Source organism: Tachysurus vachellii, chromosome 10, assembly GCF_030014155.1.
Source record: "Tachysurus vachellii isolate PV-2020 chromosome 10, HZAU_Pvac_v1, whole genome shotgun sequence".
Lineage (NCBI taxonomy): Eukaryota > Metazoa > Chordata > Actinopteri > Siluriformes > Bagridae > Tachysurus > Tachysurus vachellii.
In genome coordinates, this window is record NC_083469.1 from 3728746 (window position 1) to 3752062 (window position 23317).

Here is a 23317-nt window from a genome sequence, read left to right on the forward strand (position 1 = left end):
AATGATTGACGAAACAAATCTATTTCAAATAGTCTATTCATGCGAAGAACCCCTTATATTATTATATTAGACTCTGATATAATAAAAAAAATTAGAAAGCACACTACAATAAAAAAAAATCAACAGGTAAATTTGTGTCCAATAAACCTCGATAAAACAAAACCGTTAATTAATGAGCAGTTAATATATGAGTGTTAAGATAATATAACTGAAAATTAGAAATGCACTGATATATTAATTACGACACGTTTCTGCAGTGTGGACCTCACCAAAATGTTGACTCTTTTTCAGTAACCTGTAAAACAAACCTCTAGTCTACATCACCTTGAATGTTTTGACTGCTGAATCCTCCAGAAATTATAAAATGCTCACGTATTAAAAGAAACCAACTAACAAAAAAAAGTGTCCAGTAAGTGTTTAAATCTTTCAGCCTAAACACACACACACACACACACACACACACACACACAAACACACACACACCTGTAATAAGGAGCTGCTGAGCTAAATGAAGAGCACAGCACCTTCGTGTTCGTGTCTTTTCCATGTAACAGCCCATGTAACACAAAGACTAGACTAAATGAAGAAGCAGAGATCTACAGAGGTCTATAGTTGACTACGTGTTCATTTAAACACACGTCCTTATAAAACGAGCAGCAAAATGGCCCCGTTTTTGCCCCTTCATCACGATTTCAGCACCCCAGACAGCTCCAAAACACCCCACAGCGTTTTAACCCAGTTTGGTTCATTCTTCTCTCCCACGTTACACGGATCCAGAGGGTCACGTAATAAAGCATCTGATATGAAGCACGTTAACGTGTGTAACGTGTCTGCTGTCCTCACCTCACAAAAGCTCGAGAGCGAGTCGGGATTCCGTCAGCTGGCCGACATGGAAAAGCGGGGATTAGGATGATGCATTTGAGGGCGAAAGGATCTTTCTGCAGGTCGACGGAGACAGACAGAGATGTTGCTGAAGGACGGCGGGAGCGCGCACCACATACGCCGCGAGCACGCGCAGTCCGCACGCGCAGTCCGCCCAGCCAGCGCCGAGCCCGCGCGGACGCACGCAAACACACACACACACACCACACACACACACACACTAAGAGAGAGAGAGAGAGAGAGAGAGAGAGAGAGAGAGAGAGAGAGGAGATAGACAGAGAGAGAGAGAGCGACACGGGGAGAGAAAGACAGAGACAGAGAGAGAGAGACAGAGAGAGAGAAAGGGAAAGAGAGAAAGAGAGATAGAGTCTTGTTACTGCAGAGTTTCAGAAATTAAAAGTCTAAACTGTGAAAACTGATTAATTTCTGAAACTCTGTGGTAACAAGACTGGAAAGGGCAACAGTCAGGTTTTACTGTGTGTGTGTGTGTGTGTGTGTGTGTGTGTGTGAGTGTGTGTGTGTGTGTCTGATGGGAAAGACGCTATGTAAATAAAAATATTCTGATTATTATAATAAATTATTTACTTTTTTATATATTATGTATTATGTATTATATACTTATTTACTTTTCCTATATGTGCACAAATGTCTGTATCTTTGCAGTCTTGGAAGGTGTGTGTGTGTGTGTGTGTGTGTGTGTGTGTGTGTGTGTGTGTGTGTGTGTGTGTGTGTGTGTGTGTTGGTTGATTATTGTATGCAAACTTGTTTTCCTAAAATACGATTTATAGAATTTTCCACTGGTTTGTTAAAAACAAACAAACAAACAAACAAACAAAAACCCCCACTTCATTACATAGTTTGTACTATTCATATTCATATTCATATTCATATTTATATTCATATTCATATTATTATTATTATTATAGTATACCTATAATATATTTATAGGCGTATACATTTATTTGGCTAGTTTCAGTTTATCTGTGATTATTAGTAGGCATTAAAACAAAAAGACTGGATTATTATTGTTATTGTTATTACTTTAATATATCATAACAACAAACCGGAGGAAATGAGAGAAACCGTAGGAAACCTACAGCAAGATGAGAAGAACATCTGAAACTCTACCTGAGCCTGGGGTCAAATCTGGGACCTGGAGCAACATTTGCCTTTGATGATGATGATGATGATGATGATGATGATGATGATGATGATGATGCTCTAGCAGTACTATTAATATTTCTTCTGTCTGACAACCTTAAAGACAGCATAACATAAAATATTATAATTTATAAATAGATTAAGATGAGTTTATTTGGTTTCCTTCACCTCACAGATTCCTAAAGGATTAAATACACTAGTCTATGTTAAACATTAAGCCCTCTGTTTGGGTTGGATGAGTATTGATTAGATTCACAATAGTTAACTGTGTTGGAGAAACTGCTGTGAACACTATAATAGTTACTCACATGCCTCTGGTCAGGTTTCTGGCCCTTTTCTGGCCCTTACTGGTGAAGCAGCACCCTCATCTGCTCGCTTCTGGAAGTGGACTTTACTAGAACCACCTTGGTTAAATCACAGCTTCACACCCAACCCTAGCCCTGGAGAACCTCCTGCTATGAATATTTGAGTGCTTAAACTACTCCAACACACCCAAATTCACTAACTGACAGCTTGTATATCCCATTCTGAGTTGAGGTGTGTGTTTGAGCAGGGAAAACACTACACTGTGCAGTAAAGGTGTACTGCAAGTCTAATGTTGGGATCCTGTGGTTTACGTTATTTGCATTCGCGTTCCATTTACCTGAAGTTCTGCACCTGGACATGACAATGAAAGGAGTCCAATAATAACTATAACTATATAGTCTAATAAATATAAATAAATATAGTCGAATAACTATAAATAATAGACAGATATACAATAATCTTAACACTAGACCATACATTATAAAGAAAAAAAAATGTCCAATGAGCAAGGATCAATATCGCTTGTGTGATTTTAATTGAAGTATTTCAGTACATAACAATAAACTCTGCAAAACCAAAGCGAAAACCTGCTATTTAGGGTCCAGGGGAAAATTATTTATTTATTTATTTATTTATTTATTTATTTTTTCTTACAGAAATCATTTAAAAATAAATCTAAATCAGTAAAACCTGTTATGGTATATACACTATACTATATACTATATAAACTATACACTACTAAGCTATGCACTATATGAATATTTTCACTAATAGTTGTCCGTCTTAACGCATTTTTCTAATCTAATCATTTTTATAACCTAACACAAAATCAACAACATTACTAAGAGGAGCTCAGGAAAAAAAAAACTAGGCATGTACAGTAGACTTCACCTAGATACAATTCGATGTATCCAATCAGCGTTTTTAAGGGGCGGGGATTAGATTAAATTTGAGGTTATGATTGGACAAAATATCTATCAGTTAGTCCTAACATTTTTTTTTCCTTTAGGGAAAACATGGACAAAGGTTGTTTTTAGGGCTTGAGATACAGGGAAATAAAACACATAATAGCCTCGTTTAATTAAATAAGTGTTGTCTTATAATATAAAAAAAAAATAATAAACACTCGTTTAACGGTTATTGCTAGCTGGATAAACAGCAAACGATAGTTGGAGGCCGAATCTCAAACGGATCAAATTTTAAACCAAGTGCACTAGCTTTGAAGTAGAACCGATCTTTTTCTACTATATGTAGGGCACCTATGTAGTGACTCTGATGTGATTTGGAACACAGGCAGAGATAACTTCCCTTATCCCACCTTAAACGTTGTTTGTCGCTTCGGGAAAGGGAGTCTAGTTAAACTGGAAGGCGACAGGAGGATAAAATGGTTTCGTGGATTATATCCAGAGTTGTTGTGTGAGTAAAAAAAAATATTCTTTTATGCTGTTTTCATATATTTGTGAAATGTATGCGAGTATTTCTGTGTTAGCAGTTAGCTAACTAGTAGATAGAACGGTGAGCTCGCGCAACCACCAACTGACGTAAATACTGTTGTTATTATATTATATTATATTGTATTGTATTGTATTGTATTATATTATATTATATTATATTATATGTTACAGAAAAAAATACAGAAGAAAAAAGTTTGTACACAAAAATACCATCATTTTTTTTCCAACTGACAACACTTTGATGTTGCTTTATATATATGATAAATATTATATATTATATAAATATTATAGTACATATATATACATATATAAGTTATATAAGTGTTGTAACGTTGTAATAAAAGGTTATATAATAATTTATTGTAAAATAAAGTTAAGTTATATAAGTTATATAAGTGTTATATATATATATATATATATATATATATATATATATATATATATATATATATATATATATATATATATATATACGTATATATATATATGTATACGTATATATAACACTTATATAAACCAAAACCAAATGATTGCATATATATATGTATATATATACATATATATATACATATATATATATGTATATATATATATGTATATATATACATATACATATGTTATATAAGTGTTGTAACTTTGTACAAAACAAAAGACAAACACAGTTTGACAGTTCAGTCCATTTTTTTTGTTTTCCTGCTTCAGTATCTTAATAAAGCTTCCAGGTTTAAACCCAGTGTCAGTAAGAAGAAGAAAAAGTATATGTTTGTGTACTTTTGGGATTAGCGAGACATCAGGAATGAAAAAAAATATTAATCTGGAATATTATTAATCCTGCAAGGTGACACTCGTCTACCTGCTTCACCATGTTGTTTTCATACACACAGAGATCTGAAAATACATCAAGGACACGATGTGTGTGTGAAACTAGTTTTGGACGTGTTCTTATATTCATTAGTGATACGTTCTGTATTAGTCTTTCGATTCATCGTCCGATTAAATGCGCTCAAGAAGGTGTGTGTTTCCTGTTCTGTAGGAGCAGCTCGTTAGCAAATCATTTGGTTTTGGGAAAAAATGGTAGACGTTTATTTATTTGAAGACAGATGAAAAATTCAATTGTCATGACAAGATATTGAAGTATAAAGTAACCTAGAGTAATCTTGACTACTTGTGAGTTGAAACACAGCTCGAATTCACGTACATTGTTAAGGCAGCAGGTGAACTTTCATTTATGGAAATGTCTTCGAAAAATGTTTCAAGGAACAAAGCACAAGGCGGACAAATAAACATAAAATTGCAATCAGAAACGCAAAGAAACTGACTATCGGTGTTATTCTACTTAAACATCTTGACCTTAAGCCTAAATTTGCGTCCATAATTCAGCATTTCCTGTATGCCCTGACGCTAGATTCATGCTATAACTGGGATCTCGATATGGAGAAAAATCCATTTTGACAGTATTTTTTCTACCTTTCAACCATTAAACCGTTATTTTATTTCTTTTATATTTGGTGGAACACTTGAGAGGAAACCTAAAAATGTCATTTCCATTCAGAAAGAATAGAAACCTTTCCTGGTTATGACTTTACGGCTCTTCAACTCTCAAACGGGTTCCCCAGAAAAACCTACAGATTGGCAATACAAATGAACCTAACCTCAGTTAGATCATTAAAAACATTCCTGGCTTGCAAACGTCTGAACATGTCTGAAGGTAAAAATAAAGAGCAAGACAAAGATAATAGTTGTTATAATTAATAATTAACTCAATGAATCTTGAATTAATTATTAATTACAGACAGTAATTCCAGCGTTAACAGTCTGACATTTGGATTCGTATTGATTTTGTCTCAACGTGTGCACAAGCTTCGACAGTTTGCATGTCTGTTCACGTGACCTTCCAGGCAGAACGCAGCCCAGTATGAAAATCTAAGACACCCACGAGATGTACCCACGAGTACATCTGCAAGAAAATCACATGTGCATCCATGATCAAAATGATCAGATAAGAACTCATTCATTCATTCATCTTCTACCGCTTATCCGAACTATCTCGGGTCACGGGGAATCTCAGGCGTCATCGGGCATCAAGGCAGGATACACCCTGGATGGAGTGCCAACCCATCGCAGGGCACACACACACACACACACACACTCTCATTCACTCACGCAATCACACACTATGGACAATTTTCCAGAGACGCCAATCAACCTACCATGCACGTCTTTGGACTGGGGGAGGAAACTGGAGTACCCGGAGGAAACCCCCGAGGCACGGGGAGAACATACAAACTCCACACACACACAAGGCGGAGGCGGGAATCGAACCCCCAACCCTGGAGGTGTGAGGCGAACGTGCTAACCACTAAGCCACCGTGGCCCATCCCCCAGATAAGAACTGAGTTTGGCAAAAAAAAAGAGATAAAGATAAATAGATAAAACCAGATCATTTGGGTATGATCCCAACTGAAAAAGGTCACAGAGGAGATGATGTAAATAAACGGCAGTGGCATGTACGGTGGTACAACATATTTTAAACAAAGAAGAGTTTAAAATGAGTTTCGGAAAACAACACATTTTAATTTTGTCACTGGACATGTTGCTAATGACGATAATGATGAGAATCAGATCAGTGTCAGAGTCAGCTCCTGGTAGCCCCACCCCTCTTCCCTCCTCCAATGTGTTGAATACATGACATGTCCAACTTTCCACACTTGCTCTCTTCGGGTGAATAAGTGCATCTTTCAGGTCCTTCTTGTATGCAGCACTTCAACAAGTATGCGATTTGGGACGCTAATGAAATTCAGGAGTGAATAAACAATGGCTAAATAAGGCAGTTGTAGGGATGTTATAGGTCAGGAACCTTTGTATATCGCTACAAACGTTTGATATTGAAGTATTATAATAAAAGGTCAAGAACATTTTAAACCTTTTGCAGTCTGATAATTGTTTAAAATCCATTTTTAAACTCTTAAACATTTGATCAGGCTTATTATTTAGATAGATAGATAGATAGATAGATAGATAGATAGATAGATAGATAGATAGATACTGTAGATAGATAGATAGAGATGTAAACGGATGTAAACTAGGGTAAGCCATAAATGTACAGTTATATACAATTATAATTGGTAGATAAAAGATGTAACAGAGTGTACAAGGTGAAGTATTAGTGAGACATCATGGTCGTAGTGGTGTGTAGTGTCGAGTTCAGTAGGTCGTTCAGTTATCTGATTATATTCAGGATATTTATTAGAGCTTTCTGTTCCTGAGCGTTTCACTGACACGGCAGAGATATTAATTGTTGTTATCTGTTGATGATATTTAAAGGCCTACTTGTTTTGGAGTTTGAGATTTTGGAGTCCAAACATATGAGCAGCCAAACAGGCTAATAAGAGCTTTAATTATAACAGTTTTGATCATAAAACATAGACTATACTGTATGTACTGTAAAAGGTTCCTGAAAAACCATTATCTAACGAGGTAGATTACAGTAGATACGTCTGAAAACAGACGTTAATATTCACTCACTGTTGTTTACATCATTCGAATTATTTCAATCACGAAGGTTTAAAAGCGCCCTGTTAGCGCCCAGCCAAAGCAATAATTACCTGACGAGAACCGCCCCCTCACCGCGTCTTTTCCTCAACGATTATTCATAACACAACGTTCTACCTGAGGAATAAGGAGAAGTAACTACCAAGCTAAACCGTGTTAATGAGTAGTGTGAATTTCTATTCAGTTTAACGAAGACGTCCTGTTTTCCAGATCTAATTCACTCAGCTCATTTAGGTGGCTGGTCAGTTAGTTTGTCCAAGGGAATGCTAGCTTTGGATGATTTAAAGACAAGAAATACAAACAAAAATAAATAAATACTATACAACTTCCAGCGTCACCAGAACTGAATGCTTTTCTGTTGTATTTGTAAAAAAAAAAAAAATTTTCCAATTTCGAAGTTTCCTGAGCCACAGAAGCGATGAGCCTCTAGAAACTCCATGAACGCTGTCTGAAAATAAACTGCGTTTCTTGACTGATCCACGTTGGCAGGCTGCGTTGTGTAATCCAGTTCAGTTTGATTTGCTTAGTTAATCATCCACACAAGAAGCATTGCTTATCTGGGGAATCTATGATATCGTGGCCACATCACACGTTAAGGCCACGTCCGCCCGATATAGTCAAGATATTGATGAGACTTAACGGTAAAGTTCACGGCCTGCACGATTCAGAACACAAAGTAAATTGTATGTGTTGGAAAGCGTGAATGCTGGGATTCATCCAGATTCATAAAAGCCCATCTGGAGTGCCTGAGACGGTCACGATGATCACAGTATCATCGCTAGGTTTAGCGGTTAGTTAGAGGCAGTCACGCAGCACTGAGATTTGCTGTAATAATAATAGTATGTTCAGGATATTTTGCTTTTGCAGTGCAATTTCATGTGAGATGTTCATTTGGGAAAATTTGACGAAGGACACAATTGTAGTAGAGGCACAAACAACAGCGGGTCAAAAGAGGAAAAACATCAAGAGTCCGAGAGGGTGTAAAGAATCAGAAACCAGAAAAACACCAAACATCAGATATAAAAGCTCAAGCTAATGTACTATGTGCACTAAACATCTAGTGTAGGAATGTTAGAAGGGCAGTATCATCTGAAATGGACTTTTTTTTTCTAACAGGAAGTAGAAGCCATTTCCTAGTTTTTACGTCAAACGCACGTAACATGGTGCAGCACGCTTGAGTGTTTAGAATATTCTTTTTAGTTTTTAAAATTAAAAATTAAAAACACAATTAAATGTGGCTTAATTTTATAACACAATTAAGTGTGGGCTAATTTAAATAATTTGTTTCTCTCTTGCTTTTTTTATTTCTGTTTGAGAAGTGTATTGAATGGAATTTTCACTGTGAACACACGACACACACTATTTATTCTGTACAATGGCATAAGTATGCAATTTAATACACAGCTACAGATCGCCGAAGCCGACGCTGTTAAGAACGTCAAGTCAAGTAGCTTTTATCGTCGTTTTAACTGTATATAGCTGACGCAGTGCAGAATGAAATGAAAAATGTTTCTCCAGGATCATAAAACACATAAAACACCACAGAGCTAAGGACTGAAAAGTAAGTCATCATAGCTGCAGCAACTTTATGTATGAAAAGTGTGAAATGTTTTAAGGAGCACATGACGTGTAGCACCGTCATGTAGAAGGCAGCTGAGATGAACAGAACAATCACGGTGCCAACCAAACTGCAGATTTGTTGATTAGCCTGCAAGCTTTTAGTTATCTATAGTACAGAACATTCCTTAATAGAATTTATGTTAAGAATGATCCGTACACTGTAAAAAATTTACTGTGGAATTTACAGAATTTTACTGGCAAAAACGTTGCCAATAAAGTTCTGTAAAAATGTTATTAATTGCCGTAAAATGGACTGCAGCATTATACTGTAAAGCAATTTAGTGTTAATTGTTGTTTGTAAAATACAGTACTTTGTTGTTTATTTTACAGTAATATAGAATTAAACTTGTATTATGAGTTACAGTATTCTTTTGTAATTCCAAATTACACTATTTAGTTGGCAACTAGAGTTGCCAGTAAAATCCTGTAAATTCCCCAAAACACAAGATGATATTGTAATAGTTTTACATTAAAACGCTGTAAAGAATTTTTACTACTTTACACTGTAATATATTATTTACCAATATAGTCCTGTAAATACATGAGAATGAAAACTGAATGAAATGTAATTTACAGAATAATGCAACCAAAGTCAAAGCTGCTTAAAGAACAACATTTATTAAAACTGACAGCAAAGTACTTTCAAACAATCAAACAAATGCTGACGTTATCTAAAACAATGGCATCTATAAAACATCTAAACAAGGTTTGCGTTTAAGATCTACGCTAACGTTCGTAATACACTCGTAAAGTCTGGAATACACAGCTCAGGGGTAAACAAGTCAGTAGTGAATCTTTAGTCATAAGTTTTGATTGTCGAGAAACTCAGTCTGGAAGTTTTCACTGATCATTAGCTCTCTTTTTTTTAAGTTTTATGTAGAATATCGTATTTGTGTCCTCGATAAAAAAACAGTCAGTGAGAGCTGCAGTCAGATCACTTTATAGAGCAGCTTCTCGTTTTTCCTGTGGGTTTCGAACGTATCAGTGCACCAGGTTACTAACACACGAGCTCGATTCAGACGTGTCTACTGAACCGAGTAACATTCATTCATTCATTTTCTACCGCTTATCCGAACTACCTCGGGTCACGGGGAGCCTGTGCCTATCTCAGGCGTCATCGGGCATCAAGGCAGGATACACCCTGGACGGAGTGCCAACCCATCGCAGGGCACACACACACACACACACACACACACACTCATTCATTCACACACTAGGGACAATTTTTTCCAGAGATGCCAATCAACCTACCATGCATGTCTTTGGACCAGGGGAGGAAACCGGCGTACCCGGAGGAAACCCCCGAGGCACGGGGAGAACATGCAAACTCCACACACACAAGGCGGAGGCGGGAATCGAACCCCCAACCCTGGAGGTGTGAGGCGAACGTGCTAACCACTAAGCCACCGTGCCCCCCTAACCGAGTAACATGAACACGATAAATTTTTTCCAGTTTATTTTCTTTTCATTTGTTCACAATAAATATCATCAGTTTACTTTACATCCATCTCTCCTCACGTTTCTTTTTACACGTCAACGACACATCACCGGTGTCCTCAGTAGTGGAGATGTACTGGAAGAAATATTCGAGTGCTTTTACCACCATGTAACACCAAACATGTAACACTCTTGTTATATAGTTGTTAGAATTTCCCTTCAGCACCAACATCCTGGTGAGATTTCACGCTGTACCTCTTTTACACTAACACAACATCAATATCATCTCATCTATTCATCAAGCAACATCTTCAAATTTCATTAAAAGTTTAATGTAAACAGTGAAATCACGCTTGGTTGAGAAGTGTTGTGATGATTTATTTAAAGAATGTGCTGAAAAAAGAATACAGTATGCAAACAGAATTAATCTGAAGTCTGTCTGTTAATTCATATATAGTAAAGTTTGTCTTTATTTATTCCATATCAGTCAGCATGTGATTACTGGAAGTTATGATAGCATGTGATGTTCTGTGTGGCTCAACTTACACAGGAGCAGTGTTTATCTGTTTTGTACATGTAACAGAGATAGCTAGGGGTGGGGAGGCTGTTAGGCAATAGGGGGAATTGTTCCAGCAGCACACACACACACACACACACACACACACACACACACACACACAGTATCAGGCAGTGCTGTCGTTCCCATAGTTACATGAAAATATACTGGCATGGATGTAACCTCACAAAAGGCTGCACTTTTCCCACAAACCCACAGTCACAGCGATCGCTCTGCTTTCCACTTGGCTCATTTATCCTCACAGTTTTTACACGATAAAATAAAAGGATTCTAAATAAAAGATAAAGGTAAAGAAAGATACTTCCGGATTCCTTCTATACAGGTTATAGAATTTTGTCATCACCGTTAACTCAGTCCTCGTTATTTACGGATACTTCTGAATTATTTTTTTCTACTATGTTCATTGCTAACAGTACTATACAAATTAAATTAAAGTGAACTGAGTTGGGGGGCACGGTGGCTTAGTGGCTTAGTGGTTAGCACTTTCGCCTCACACCTCCGAGGTTGGGGGTTTAATTCCCGCCTCCACCTTGTGTGTATGGAGTTTGCATGTTCTCTCCGTGCCTCAGGGGTTTCCTCCGGGTACTCCGGTTTCTTCCCCCGGTCCAAAGACATGCATGGTAGGTTGATTGGCATCTCTGGAAAATTGTCCATAGTGTGTGTGATTGTGTGAGTGAATGAGAGTGTGTGTGTGCCCTGCGATGGGTTGGCACTCCGTCCAGGGTGTATCCTGCCTTGATGCCCGATGATGCCTGAGATAGTAGGTAGTTCGGAGGTAGTTCGGATAAGCGGTAGAAAATGAATGAATGAATGAACTGAGTTGAATAAACGTTTTGATATTAAATCATCTGCTGCTACGTACCGAACAGAAAACACACAGAATCCACTATGCTCATCCCCGGGTGTTTCTTTCGTGCCCGCCTAGTGTAACGGTAGAGCCGAACCAAGCAACAGGCGAGTAGGAGGCCCCAGCATGAATGCGCATGAGCTTATATACATTCTGATTACTCTGAGCCACAAGAGGCTCCCTCAGAACCCATGCAACTGGGTTCGACAGGCCTAATTCAGTACAACGGCCTGTTCTATTCTGAGACCCCCAGGTCCCTGCCCCGGGGCACCCATTCCAACAAGTTGTTAAATGGCAGGGGCCCTTCCAAGTAGAGGTGCCTGGACTGGTCCAAGATGTGACCCCTCACAATTTGCCTTTGTCCAAAAATATATATACATTTATATTCTTATGCTAAAAAAAAGTTAAAAAAAAAAATAATAATAATAAAAAAAAAACAATATGAGAACATCTCAGAATTTAATTTGAAGTAATTATAATAATAATATTAATAATGGATTGATTTATGTCTGAATGTTTGTGTTCCAGGCTTCTCTTTGGCACACTTTATCCAGCATATTACTCCTACAAAGCAATCAGGACCAAGAGTGTAAAAGAATACGTAAGGCTGAATTTTTTTTTTTTTTTCTTTATTATTTATGAAATAACACGGTAAAATTGAAAGAGGTGAAGTCTGGCCATGGAGAAATGGGGGTTAATATTTAATTTATTTCTTATATATTAGCATTTTTGCAAAAAAAAACATACAAGTTAGTCACACTGTTGCTGTTGTTATTAAATGACACATAGTCTGTGTATATTATGTTATTTGTGCTGAATCAGCATCTGTGCATCCTGTAGAGAGGAAAAGCAGGACAGATTCCTGCCAAGACCTTCTGTCAGTTACCTTTCTTGTGTGGTGTGTGTGTGTGTGTGTGTGTGTGTGTGTGGTGTGTGTGTTTCCACAGGTGCGATGGATGATGTACTGGATCGTGTTTGCTCTCTATACCGTAGCCGAGACAGTCGCAGACCTCTCCATAGCTTGGTGAGACATCATTTATTTTTCATGTCAGCATTACATTTGTGCCTCATGATCTCACGGCCATCTTCCGCAGGTTTCCGCTGTACTACGAGTTAAAAATGTTTGTGGTGATGTGGCTGGTGTCACCGTACACCAGAGGAGCAGGTCTGATCTTCAGGAAGTTCCTGCACCCGCTTCTGGCCTCAAGAGAAAGGGTACGCTCCTTAATTAACCCCTCGGCACTTTTTTAATAGAGGAAACGGTCCTCCGAAATGCCAAGGACACTAATAATGAATGGAGACTTTAACTTCTTTAGGTCATAGCTTTAGAAAGAGCTGTAGTGAAGCTGTAGGTTCATTTGTTAGAGGTCGTTAAAAAAAGAAGGAAAAGAAAACTTTTTGTGTGTGTATCAGGAGATAGATGATTACATCGTGCAAGCCAAAGAGAAGAGTTACGAGACCGTCGTGAACTTTGGAAGGCAAAGCCTCAGTGTCGCTGCTTCAGTCGCCGTCACTGCTGCTGTCAAGGTAGTACACACACACACACACACACACAGACACACACACACAGATCTCAAAAATGAATAAACACAGATTTGGTTTGTTTTGCTGTCATGGTAACAGGTACAGATACACAACACTGACATTTATATGGGCATTTCAGACCATAATTTCTTTTAATCTTAACTTAACCTTATCCAAAACAAATATGCCTTGTTCCATCTCTTTTAAAAGTATTAAGAACATTGATATTCCTGCCCTTTCTAATGGATTTGACAACCTCCCAAGCAATTTATCCATGCTTAAAGAGCAAGCCTTATACTACAACGATGGATTGATCTCTTAAATGCACTTTCTCCTCCAAAATCCTGATTTGTTTCCTTTCTCCACTCTGCCCCTTGGTTTTCACCCGAAGTACGCTGGCTTAAAGTGAAGGGACGTCACCTGGAACGTCTTTATAGAAAAAACGGTCTTGCTGTCCTTAAGGATGCTCTTCATGCAGCTAAATGTACCTTCCTCACAGAATTGATAAAGTCCAATGAAGGGAAGGCAAGAACTTTGTTTTCCCATATCAGTAATATTTTCCGTCCACCTGATACACTTGCACCTCATCTGTACTGATCAGCTGATCAATGTAATTCTTTATGACCTTTTTTTTTTTTCCTTCTTTGCTGTCTTCTTACACTTCCTACTGTTGCCGGATTATCTGCTCTCTCATCCATAAACCTAAATCTTCTACTTTCCAGTCACATTTAGTAAAAGCCTGTCTACTGTCTTTGTCTCCATTAATCACTGACATTGTATATTCATCTCTTACCTCTGGTTTGGGTCCTTCAGCTCTCAAAACAGCACAGATCCTAATAACTTGAATAATGTTTGTCCAATTCACCATTTCTTGCCCAAATGCTTGAGGAATCATTTGGATCACGCTCACTTAACTAATAATAACATGTAAGGAAAGTTGCAGTCTGGTTTACAGTACTCAGACAGGATCTCAGTATGGTCTCTTGACGGCTTATTTTAGCCTTTGATCCCATCCCACATAACATCCTTCTAGGTAGATTTATTTCTTTTGGAATTACTGCCACTGCTTTTGCCTCCTTGTTTAAATCATATCTCTCTGGCCACACTCAGATTGTCCAACTTAGGCATTTTAAATCTCAGTCCTTCCCTGTTCCAAGTGGAGTTCCACATGGGTATGTGCTGGGGCCCCTTTTATTTCTAATTTATCTGTTACCTCTTGGTCATATCAGTCTGGCTCTCTAATAACTTTCTTAAACAGTGATTAAACTCAGGTTCTTGCACTGACAAATTTAGTTCCTGTCTCTGTATATATAATATATAATATATATATATATATATATATATATATATATATATATATATATATATATATATATATATATATATACGTATATATATATATATATATCAGAACTGTATGTTCTGTATGTTTCTAAATGATGTAATAGACATATAATTTTAATCTTCGTGTTTTAAATGATTTAAATTATGCACAAGACATGATTCACAGTTCTGATCAATATAAGAAGCAGAGTTTTTGTTTATAGTATCAAAGTGTATCCTTTAATGCTTTTTTATTTCATCCTTATTTCTCAGGCTTTGCTGCTTAAAATAATCGCATGTGGTGGAATCTTATTTCAGAATATAGTGGGCGTGGACATTTCTGCTATGCTTTGCTTCTGTATCTTTTACTCTTCCTCCCTTTCTCTCTCTCTCTCTCTCTCTCTCTCTCTCTCTGCACACTAGACTAACCTCCTAATGGTCTTTGTACTTGGCTAAAGGTGGCGGAGCTACAGGTAACAGAGATTTGTTCATTTTCCGCTCACTTGCTGCTTCTTGCACACAAAACACACAAACCCTGAAATCTAATCTTTAAATGTTGTCAATTTATACTAAGATTTACTTTTTCTTTATCTGAATGACAGGGGAGGGAGTAATACCATCTCTTCCTCCTCTCTCTCTCTGACTCCTGTCCGTGAATATCGCCAGGATTCGGACTTACAATCTCGCAAAAAAAGATGATGCGGATAAATGCTTAGGAATGTTTCTATCGGTGGATACGAGGGGACACAGAGGACATCCTTTGCTTAGTAACTGATCTGTTCAATTGAAAGTAAAGTTTGTTGAACCTCCAGGGTGCCAATAATTCTGGAGCTAACCATGAGCTAACGGATCATGGCTGAATTATACAAACACACTGCAGTATTATTCTAAATTGTGGACAGCATCATGTTAAAAATTCTACCAAAAAAACAACAAATAAAAAACCTTAGCTATCTTTGGGGTTTCACAAAACTAAGACATTATTAAAAAAAGGACATTACAGTGATGCCTCAAGATACGAGTGCTTTGACATACGAATTTTTTGAGATACGAGCTGTGATTCGACCAAATTTTTGTCTTGATATACGAGCAAATTTTTAGGATACGTTGGATCCGTTAAAAAATTTGAACTTGTGCGACTACACGCATCTGATATGCCGACCGGACAGGTTTTTATTAAAATGACCGGCAGATGTTAGTGAGGAAAGAGTGACAAAAAGGCAAAAACAAATGAAGAGAAAAGCGATGAAGAAAATTAAGCAAAATTAATGTAAAGAAAACAGAAATTGTAGCAATTAAGTTCAGTTAAGAGAATTTCAGTTCTGTCAGGACCACTTTGTCAAAAGAGAATTTATTAGATGATATGCATACAGTTAGTGTTGGTGGTATGGTTCTGTTCTGGGCAAGAATCCACACGCCCCTCCGTGCACATGCGTGGTCAGAGTGCGAAGAGCAGCGAATAGAAAATAGAATAAACCCTCCGTATAACAGAACCATTAATCATGTATAGTATTAGATATGCTCGTTTACGCGTTTTTGGAAAGTAATAAATGAATGAATGGGTAAATAAATAATTAAATAATTAGAGAGAGAGGGAGAGAGAGAGAAAAATATGTGGAGATTTATGGAGGAGGTAACAAGGAGGTACAAGGAGGTACAAGGAACACAGGTTCCGGCATGGTGGAGTCGGTGTTGGAGGAGGGAGTTTAGATCGCGGCAGCAGCGAAGCGCTAGAGCTGCTCTATGAATGGGAATTTAAATGGTCAGGTAATATGGATGTCGTAACCGGATTGGTGCGCGTCGTGGACAGCTGATTAACAGCTGATGCACGCTTGACGACGTGGCCTGTCAGAACTAACGCGATGCTTGATTTAAGTTCGTTAATTTTAGTGAAGTTTAGTTGAGTTCCATTTAAGTGTAAAGTAGCATTAAGAGTGTACAGTAGCGAGTAAGTGAACGAAAGCGAAAGTGAAGTACGAGACAAAATTCCTCCTGTTTACTCCTCCGCCTGTTTACTCCTCCCTCAACCTCCGTGCGCATCTTCCGTAAAGTAAAAAAGTTTATTTTTTAACATTCTCTTTTATTACTGTATGTTTTTATACAATATTTGTCATTTATAAATACAGTACTGTACATTTTTCATATTCAAAACACATAAACAAAACAACTGGAGTGGAATTTTGCGAACTGGAACGGACTAATGGGATTTCAATTCATTTAAACGGGGGAAATTGTTTTGAGATACGAGAAATTTGAGATACGAGCAAAGTCACGGAACGAATTAAATTCGTATCTCGAGGCATCACTGTATATTTAAAAAAGGTTCAATAATGACATTGTCTTGAGGTTCCAAACACGATGGAATACATTTAGAATCAGCAATAAAGATCACATTCTCATTTGTTTCCTTTAGTCTGTATTAATACCCGTAATTTATTGTCAGCTATTACTCGTAACCTCTTCAGTTAGGTCTCCAGACAACCGCTCATCATGGGACTGGGCAGCTTGGAGGAGAACTGTCCTGAACCTTTGTGTACTCAAACTTCTTCTTTTGGTTCATAGTTGATTAACTGGAACTCTTCACTGAGATTATGGAAGTTACTGTTTCACTTCCTCAAAACAAATTTAACCACAAAATCATTTGAACAACATCCTGTTCAGTTTAAGGATGTTTATGGTCTAATGGTGTGGACGTGGTAGCCTAGTTGCCCAGATGTATAAAAGGAGATAAAGATGTAAGTTGCACTGAATAAAGGGTGTCTGCCAAATGCCATAAATGTAAATGCTTAGTAGATCTGCATAAATGGCATAACACATGCTATCACGAATCAGTCCCATTGTACTGTTGTAAATATACACATCCTCTCCTTAAAGCAGTGCCACGATCTCCAGTAAGAGATTTCCCTCATTAGCTACTGCAGCATGAAGACACCCCAATGTCTGTTCAGTGACCGGGTCTTTTTTAAAGAACATAATCATAATTCTGCTAAAAATTACTGATGCTCAGAAATGCAGAACTCAAACATGCTAACACTGATTTTATTTTGTTTGTTTTTTTACAGGGACAGGGTGCCATCAGTGAGCGCCTAAGGAGCTTTAGTATTCCTGACCTCACCCAGGTTCCTACCGGCCAATCAGCATTAGGGAAACCCGTGAAGCTGACCCAGGGCTCTGGTAATTAATCCGAAATAATTCTATCATTTCTCTTTGTTTGTTTTCATATACATTTATATCCATGTCTAAGGGTTTAAAAACGTTTCCAGTCAACACAGTGTGAAATTGATGATTATTTAATGAAGCCGACATTTAAGCAGGATGAGTCCTGGCACCCATTGTGGAGTCTAAAGAACCGGACATGTACACACACTGTTTCTCATACTGTATTTCTTCCTTCTCCAGTTTGCACACGGAAATATATATTAATAATATCTGGAATATAAGCAGAGCATCACATCAGCATCGCACTGGCTCTGGCATTGGCTTTTTCAGGAAAGTCAGAATATTCTATGAATATCATCCACTTTAAACTTACAGACTGTCATTCCTGTTTGCGCTGCACATCCTGCAAAAATTTCTGTTCCTTACGCAGTGTTTTTGACAACTTTTCCCAGAGAAGTACGGCTCGGAGGTGAATATATTTATAGCTGGATTTCTTTAGAAGCTCAGATGATGCTATAACCATGTTACGGGATAAAGGATGACGCGCCTCGGTTCAACCTGGAAATGATGCTTTAAAGACGTAATAATCTCAAATAATAACCGTGGTGCTCTTGAACACAGCCATCTCCAGCCCTGTAAATATCATGATTTAGAAAGCTACTAATTTTTAATAGCAGCCACTTCTCGTTTGTTCTTCGCTTGTTTACTCTGCTGATTGCTTCAGGCATGTCTTGTGTACCTCGAAATACCAGGATACAACATTCCAGAAATAATCTTCACCCACTGGAGATTAGTCACGCACTCAGAGACGGGTCATGAGGATAAACTCCGCCATGAACTTTCTCCTTAAGGGAGCATGTTTAAGAGGAGCATCGAAAGCCGGCTTTACACTGTACTGGTTTTTTTACTGTCTCATACAAAAATCTCCTGTAAAAACTCACCAGCAGCCCATTTCATACAGCTGATGATAAACTTCTGGCATTGACACTGCTCTTCTAAAATATCAGATGTTCTGTATATATAGAGCTACAATATCTAAGAGAATGATTCATTGTAAGAATTGTAATTAATTAATTAATTAACCTTAGATTAAATCTCGACCGTTCCAATAATTACGACGTTCTCTGTAAATCTGCCAAATTAAAGGTAATCTGCGTGGTTCTATTATTTCATCTCTCTAGTACTCTTAAGTTCAATACATACATGTAACTGCTCTGATGCAGGGGGGCACGGTGGCTTAGTGGTTAGCACGTTCGCCTCACACCTCCAGGGTTGGGTGTTCGATTCCCGCCTCCTCCTTGTGTGTGTGTGGAGTTTGCATGTTCTCCCCGTGCCTCGGGGGTTTCCTCCAGGTACTCCAGTTTCCTCCCCCGGTCCAAGGACATGCATGGTAGGTTGATTCGCATCTCTGGAAAATTGTCCATAGTGTGTGATTGTGTGAGTGAATGAGAGTGTGTGTGTGTGTATGCCCTGTGATGGGTTGGCACTCCGTCCAGGGTGTAACCTGCCTTGATGCCCGATGACGCCTGAGATAATGAGAACAGGCTCCCCGTGACCCGAGGTAGTTCGGATAAGCAGTAGAAAATGAGTGAGTGAATGAGGGCTCTGATGCACCTTCAATCCTACTCTTGTAGAATACGATCAGGCAGGACACGGGGAGGAAGTAGACGGAACGTGTTCAGAGGACGACTCATCGTTGAAGGGTCTGCGTAGAACTCAGAGTGTGAAGATGAGTCGTGCCAAAGTTATACGCAAAGAGGTGTGTTTGCACAAGCAACATTACTGACTGCTATATTTAATTCAATTCTTAACAAATGTGCTGTATAATCTGGATCTATTTATTTTGTGTGTGTGCGTATGTGTGTGTGCGTATGTGTGTGTGTGTGTGTGTGTGTGTGTGTGTGTGTGTGTACAGTCTCGTTACGGCTCCCTGAAAATGAAAACCAGGAGGAGGCCAGTGATTGCTGCCAACACTTTTGAACAGCCATGACCAAAAGAAAAACACCCCGGGAACCAGCTTGGATCATCCAATTAGGCAAGACCACAAAACCTTTACACGAACAAGCCAAGTCTTTTTGAATCACACTCTCGAGGACCCTCTGTATGAACAGGCCTGGTCATTATGTGTCACTCTGCAAATCTTCCATGAAAAGTCATCAGTAACACCCACTAAACAGCCACGAAACCGCCCAGGTACAGTACCAACAAGCCGAGTCACTCAGCACACACTCGAGTTGTGGTATGAACAGAGCCGTTTATCCTGCAACACACCCCATGGGAAACCTCTGTATGAAAAGGTCTCTTCAGTCTGTAAAACATGGATGGAGGCCTATTACAAAGAAGACCAGATTGTGCAATTAACACACCACATTCCACAGAAGTATCTGTACCAACAGGCCTGGTCATTCTGTTACATGCCACTGACGTCTGTGCTACAGAAGGTTTGTCGGACATGGCTGTTTCACCTAAAAGACACCTAAAGAGCCTCTGTGAACAGTCCTGATCATCAACCAATACTTTAGCATGATATAAAAAGCCTGGTCATTCTGTAACACCTTACAGGGAGCCTCCATATGGACACAGCAGATCATCCCTCCATGTTAACAAGTCGTGTCAATCTAGAACACACAGAAGAAGCTTGAACTTAAGAACCTCATGTCCGACAAACCTAACACTCACAACCCGTGTCTGTAGAACAGAGTATCATCTTAAAAGACACCCAAAGAGTCTCTGTGCACAGTCCTGATCATTACAAAACAAACTAAATCAAAGTACGTATTGGGAAAATCCCTAGCATTACATAACGGAAATGTGTAGTCACTGCATGAAGAAGCTTCGTCAATCTGTAACACGCTTGGAGTATCTATATGGACAGGCTTCGTCATTCCGTAACACACACCTGGGGATCTTCTGTATGAAGGAGTTTCCTAATTCTGTAAAACACTTGAAAATCCTTTAAATTAAGGGGCTTTGTCATTACACAACACACTAGAGGATCCTCTCCTCTTCTCCTATATACAGTATGAATGGGCTTCTTCATTCCAGATCAAACCCAAGGAGCTTATAATTAATAGAACAGGCTTCATCGATCTGTAATAAACGTCCGAGGAGTTTCTATACGAGGATTCATGATAAACACTTGTCCAGTTAGCTCCTTAACTCACCCTAGAGCCTAAGGTATAAAACCTATCACAGGTGTTTATCATTAATCCCTCCCCTTTATATTCAGATCAGCACAGGTCGAAAATGCTGGACTGGTATAAAACGACACGTGGCAAACACACCATCATCATACGTGACATTGGCTGACAATTTTCTTTATTTATTCAGCGCTTTGTCTCTTAGACTCGTTGTTTCCCATCTTGAAGCACTTTCTTACCTATAATGGGACACATGGCATAGCAACAGCTTTTAAATCGATTAGAGTGTGTATCAGATCCGTTCATACACCGGCACATAAAGATCTTATTTATTTACTAATATTTACACCCAGAACCAAAATAGTAAAACTAGCATGCTTGTATTTTACAATAATTCACTACGCATTGAGGAAACAATCCATGAATTACTAATCTTTATTCACGTTTCATGGATAACGCTCTTTTATTTTTTTCATCGGTTAGGTAGCTGTAACTCCATTGTTTTGTTGCAATACCAAAAAAATGCCTTTAATTCCTCATTAGGGCTTATTAAACAGTTTCAGGTGTACTGTTTTAACATTCCTGATATTCAGCACTTACCTGTTTGTCTCAAACGTTCGCAAGTCGCGACGCTTTGGATTGTTTACAATTTATTATTTGTGTATTTTTTTTTTTTTATTTTATCGTGTGTTATTGCTTAATTTATGACACGTGCAGATAATTAAATGATAAACACAATATTTTGTCACGGTTCGAGATTCGCACTAAATCAGACCCATGTGCACGATTAAAATTCTTTGTTTTAATTAACCAAAAAACTAACAACATAAACGACTCGATACGTGAATACTTGAAAACGTGGTTAAAAAATAAAAAACAAAACTCAACAAGACAGAAACAAACAGGTGTAAATAAGGCAACGAATAATTAAGAACAGGTGATATAGCACATGACACTCAACTGGGAGTAATGATCCACCCGCCGGCGCGCCCTCTAGTGGACTGTCAGTGAATTGTCCCAATAGTTCATTACATTCATTTCAAAACCATGTAATTCACAGATATCCCATAATTCTGTTCACCGGATGAGAATTTCCTACGAGAACTATGGCAGAACCACGTGGAAGAAAAAGAATAAATAATATAACGTGTACAAACAATGTGTACAAATCAAAACCATACATATGTAACACAAAAAAAAAAATTGTGAATTTTGTCATTTTCAATTCGAGACTCTTACTGTTTTTTTTTTTTTATTAAACAAGTACTACACAACAAAAATTAACACATTTCACTGAAATCTTATTTTATTAAGACTCTCGAGACAACACTGACATCATCTTCTCAGCAGATATAAAACTCGTGTTTCACGTGTGAGTGTAAACCAGTCGTAATTTTTAAAGATCTTACAACCAAACCCGTGTCGTATCTGGACACAAATACAGGATCACTCAGTAAATTAAGGGTCAGTGAACGTGGTTTTGTTCTGATTGTTCAAAATCGTGACAGTTATTTAGTTTGAAATTCTTGGACTGATTATAAACTGTACTCACATTTATTTTTATTTTGTGAAGACCAAAATACTGTATGTTATATGTAAGCGTGTAATATTATATTGTTAGTGTCGAACTACAGTGTTGCACCGTTTGGTTTTCTCGCCTAACTTTCTGTCCCATATTCCTCTTCGGTCAAACATTAAAATTTGCTGTTGGACCGAGATGCTTTGTGAAATGACACTTTGTCGATTGAGTTTGTTGCAAGTTAAAGGAGAGTGTAAGAAAGAGAGAAAACACTAACCTGATACGACACGTGCTTGAGCTCCACGTCCACCAGCACACCCAGTCAGAGACCGGAATGTCTTTGAATAAACTGTTAAATAAAGTTGTTTTAGAACTGTTGTGTTTTTGGGTCAATATTAAGAGAACGGTATCAGATCTGCAGTTCCAAATATGACTTTATAGAAAATAGCAATGAGCTGAGAGCCAGAAAGGAACAACCTGATTTAGATCCGCACCAGAATCAGTTCCACTCATAATCTTTTTCATACACATGGTAGGGTCTGGGGAAATCCTCTGGATTATGAAAAACAAAAAAGGATAATAAAAGAATAGCTTGTTTAATCCCAGACATTTTTCTGACTGTGGAATATTTTGATGTGGCAGGAACAAGAGGAAGGGGAGGAAAGGCAAGTTTATTTGTATAGCACATTTCATACACAGAGGTCATTCAAAGTGCTTTACATAGAAATTAGAAAACAGTTTATAAGAGAGAAAAAAAAATATGTAAAAATAAGAGACACACGATAAAATCATAATAAAAACAAAGAACAATTAAAA

General features: G+C 38.0%; 2 protein-coding genes across 3 annotated transcripts in view; one reads left to right on the plus strand and one right to left on the minus strand.

The window, feature by feature from the left end:
- Nucleotides 1-1050, minus strand: part of rgs7a (regulator of G protein signaling 7a) — a 60343-nt gene extending 59293 nt beyond the window's left edge. For both annotated transcript variants that reach the window (XM_060878949.1, XM_060878950.1), the window contains exon 1: nucleotides 844-1050. The gene's annotated coding sequence lies outside the window, so the exon portion shown is untranslated. The remainder of the gene's footprint in view (nucleotides 1-843) is intronic.
- Nucleotides 1051-3610: 2560 nt separating this feature from the next.
- On the plus strand, nucleotides 3611-22874 carry reep3a (receptor accessory protein 3a). Its single transcript, XM_060878955.1, has 8 exons — nucleotides 3611-3765; nucleotides 12365-12437; nucleotides 12784-12860; nucleotides 12931-13051; nucleotides 13250-13363; nucleotides 17746-17857; nucleotides 19477-19601; nucleotides 19758-22874. Exons 1-8 carry the CDS (start codon nucleotides 3734-3736, stop codon nucleotides 19830-19832), a joined length of 729 nt encoding a protein of 242 aa, XP_060734938.1. The 5' UTR covers nucleotides 3611-3733; the 3' UTR covers nucleotides 19833-22874.
- Nucleotides 22875-23317: the final 443 nt, after the last annotated feature.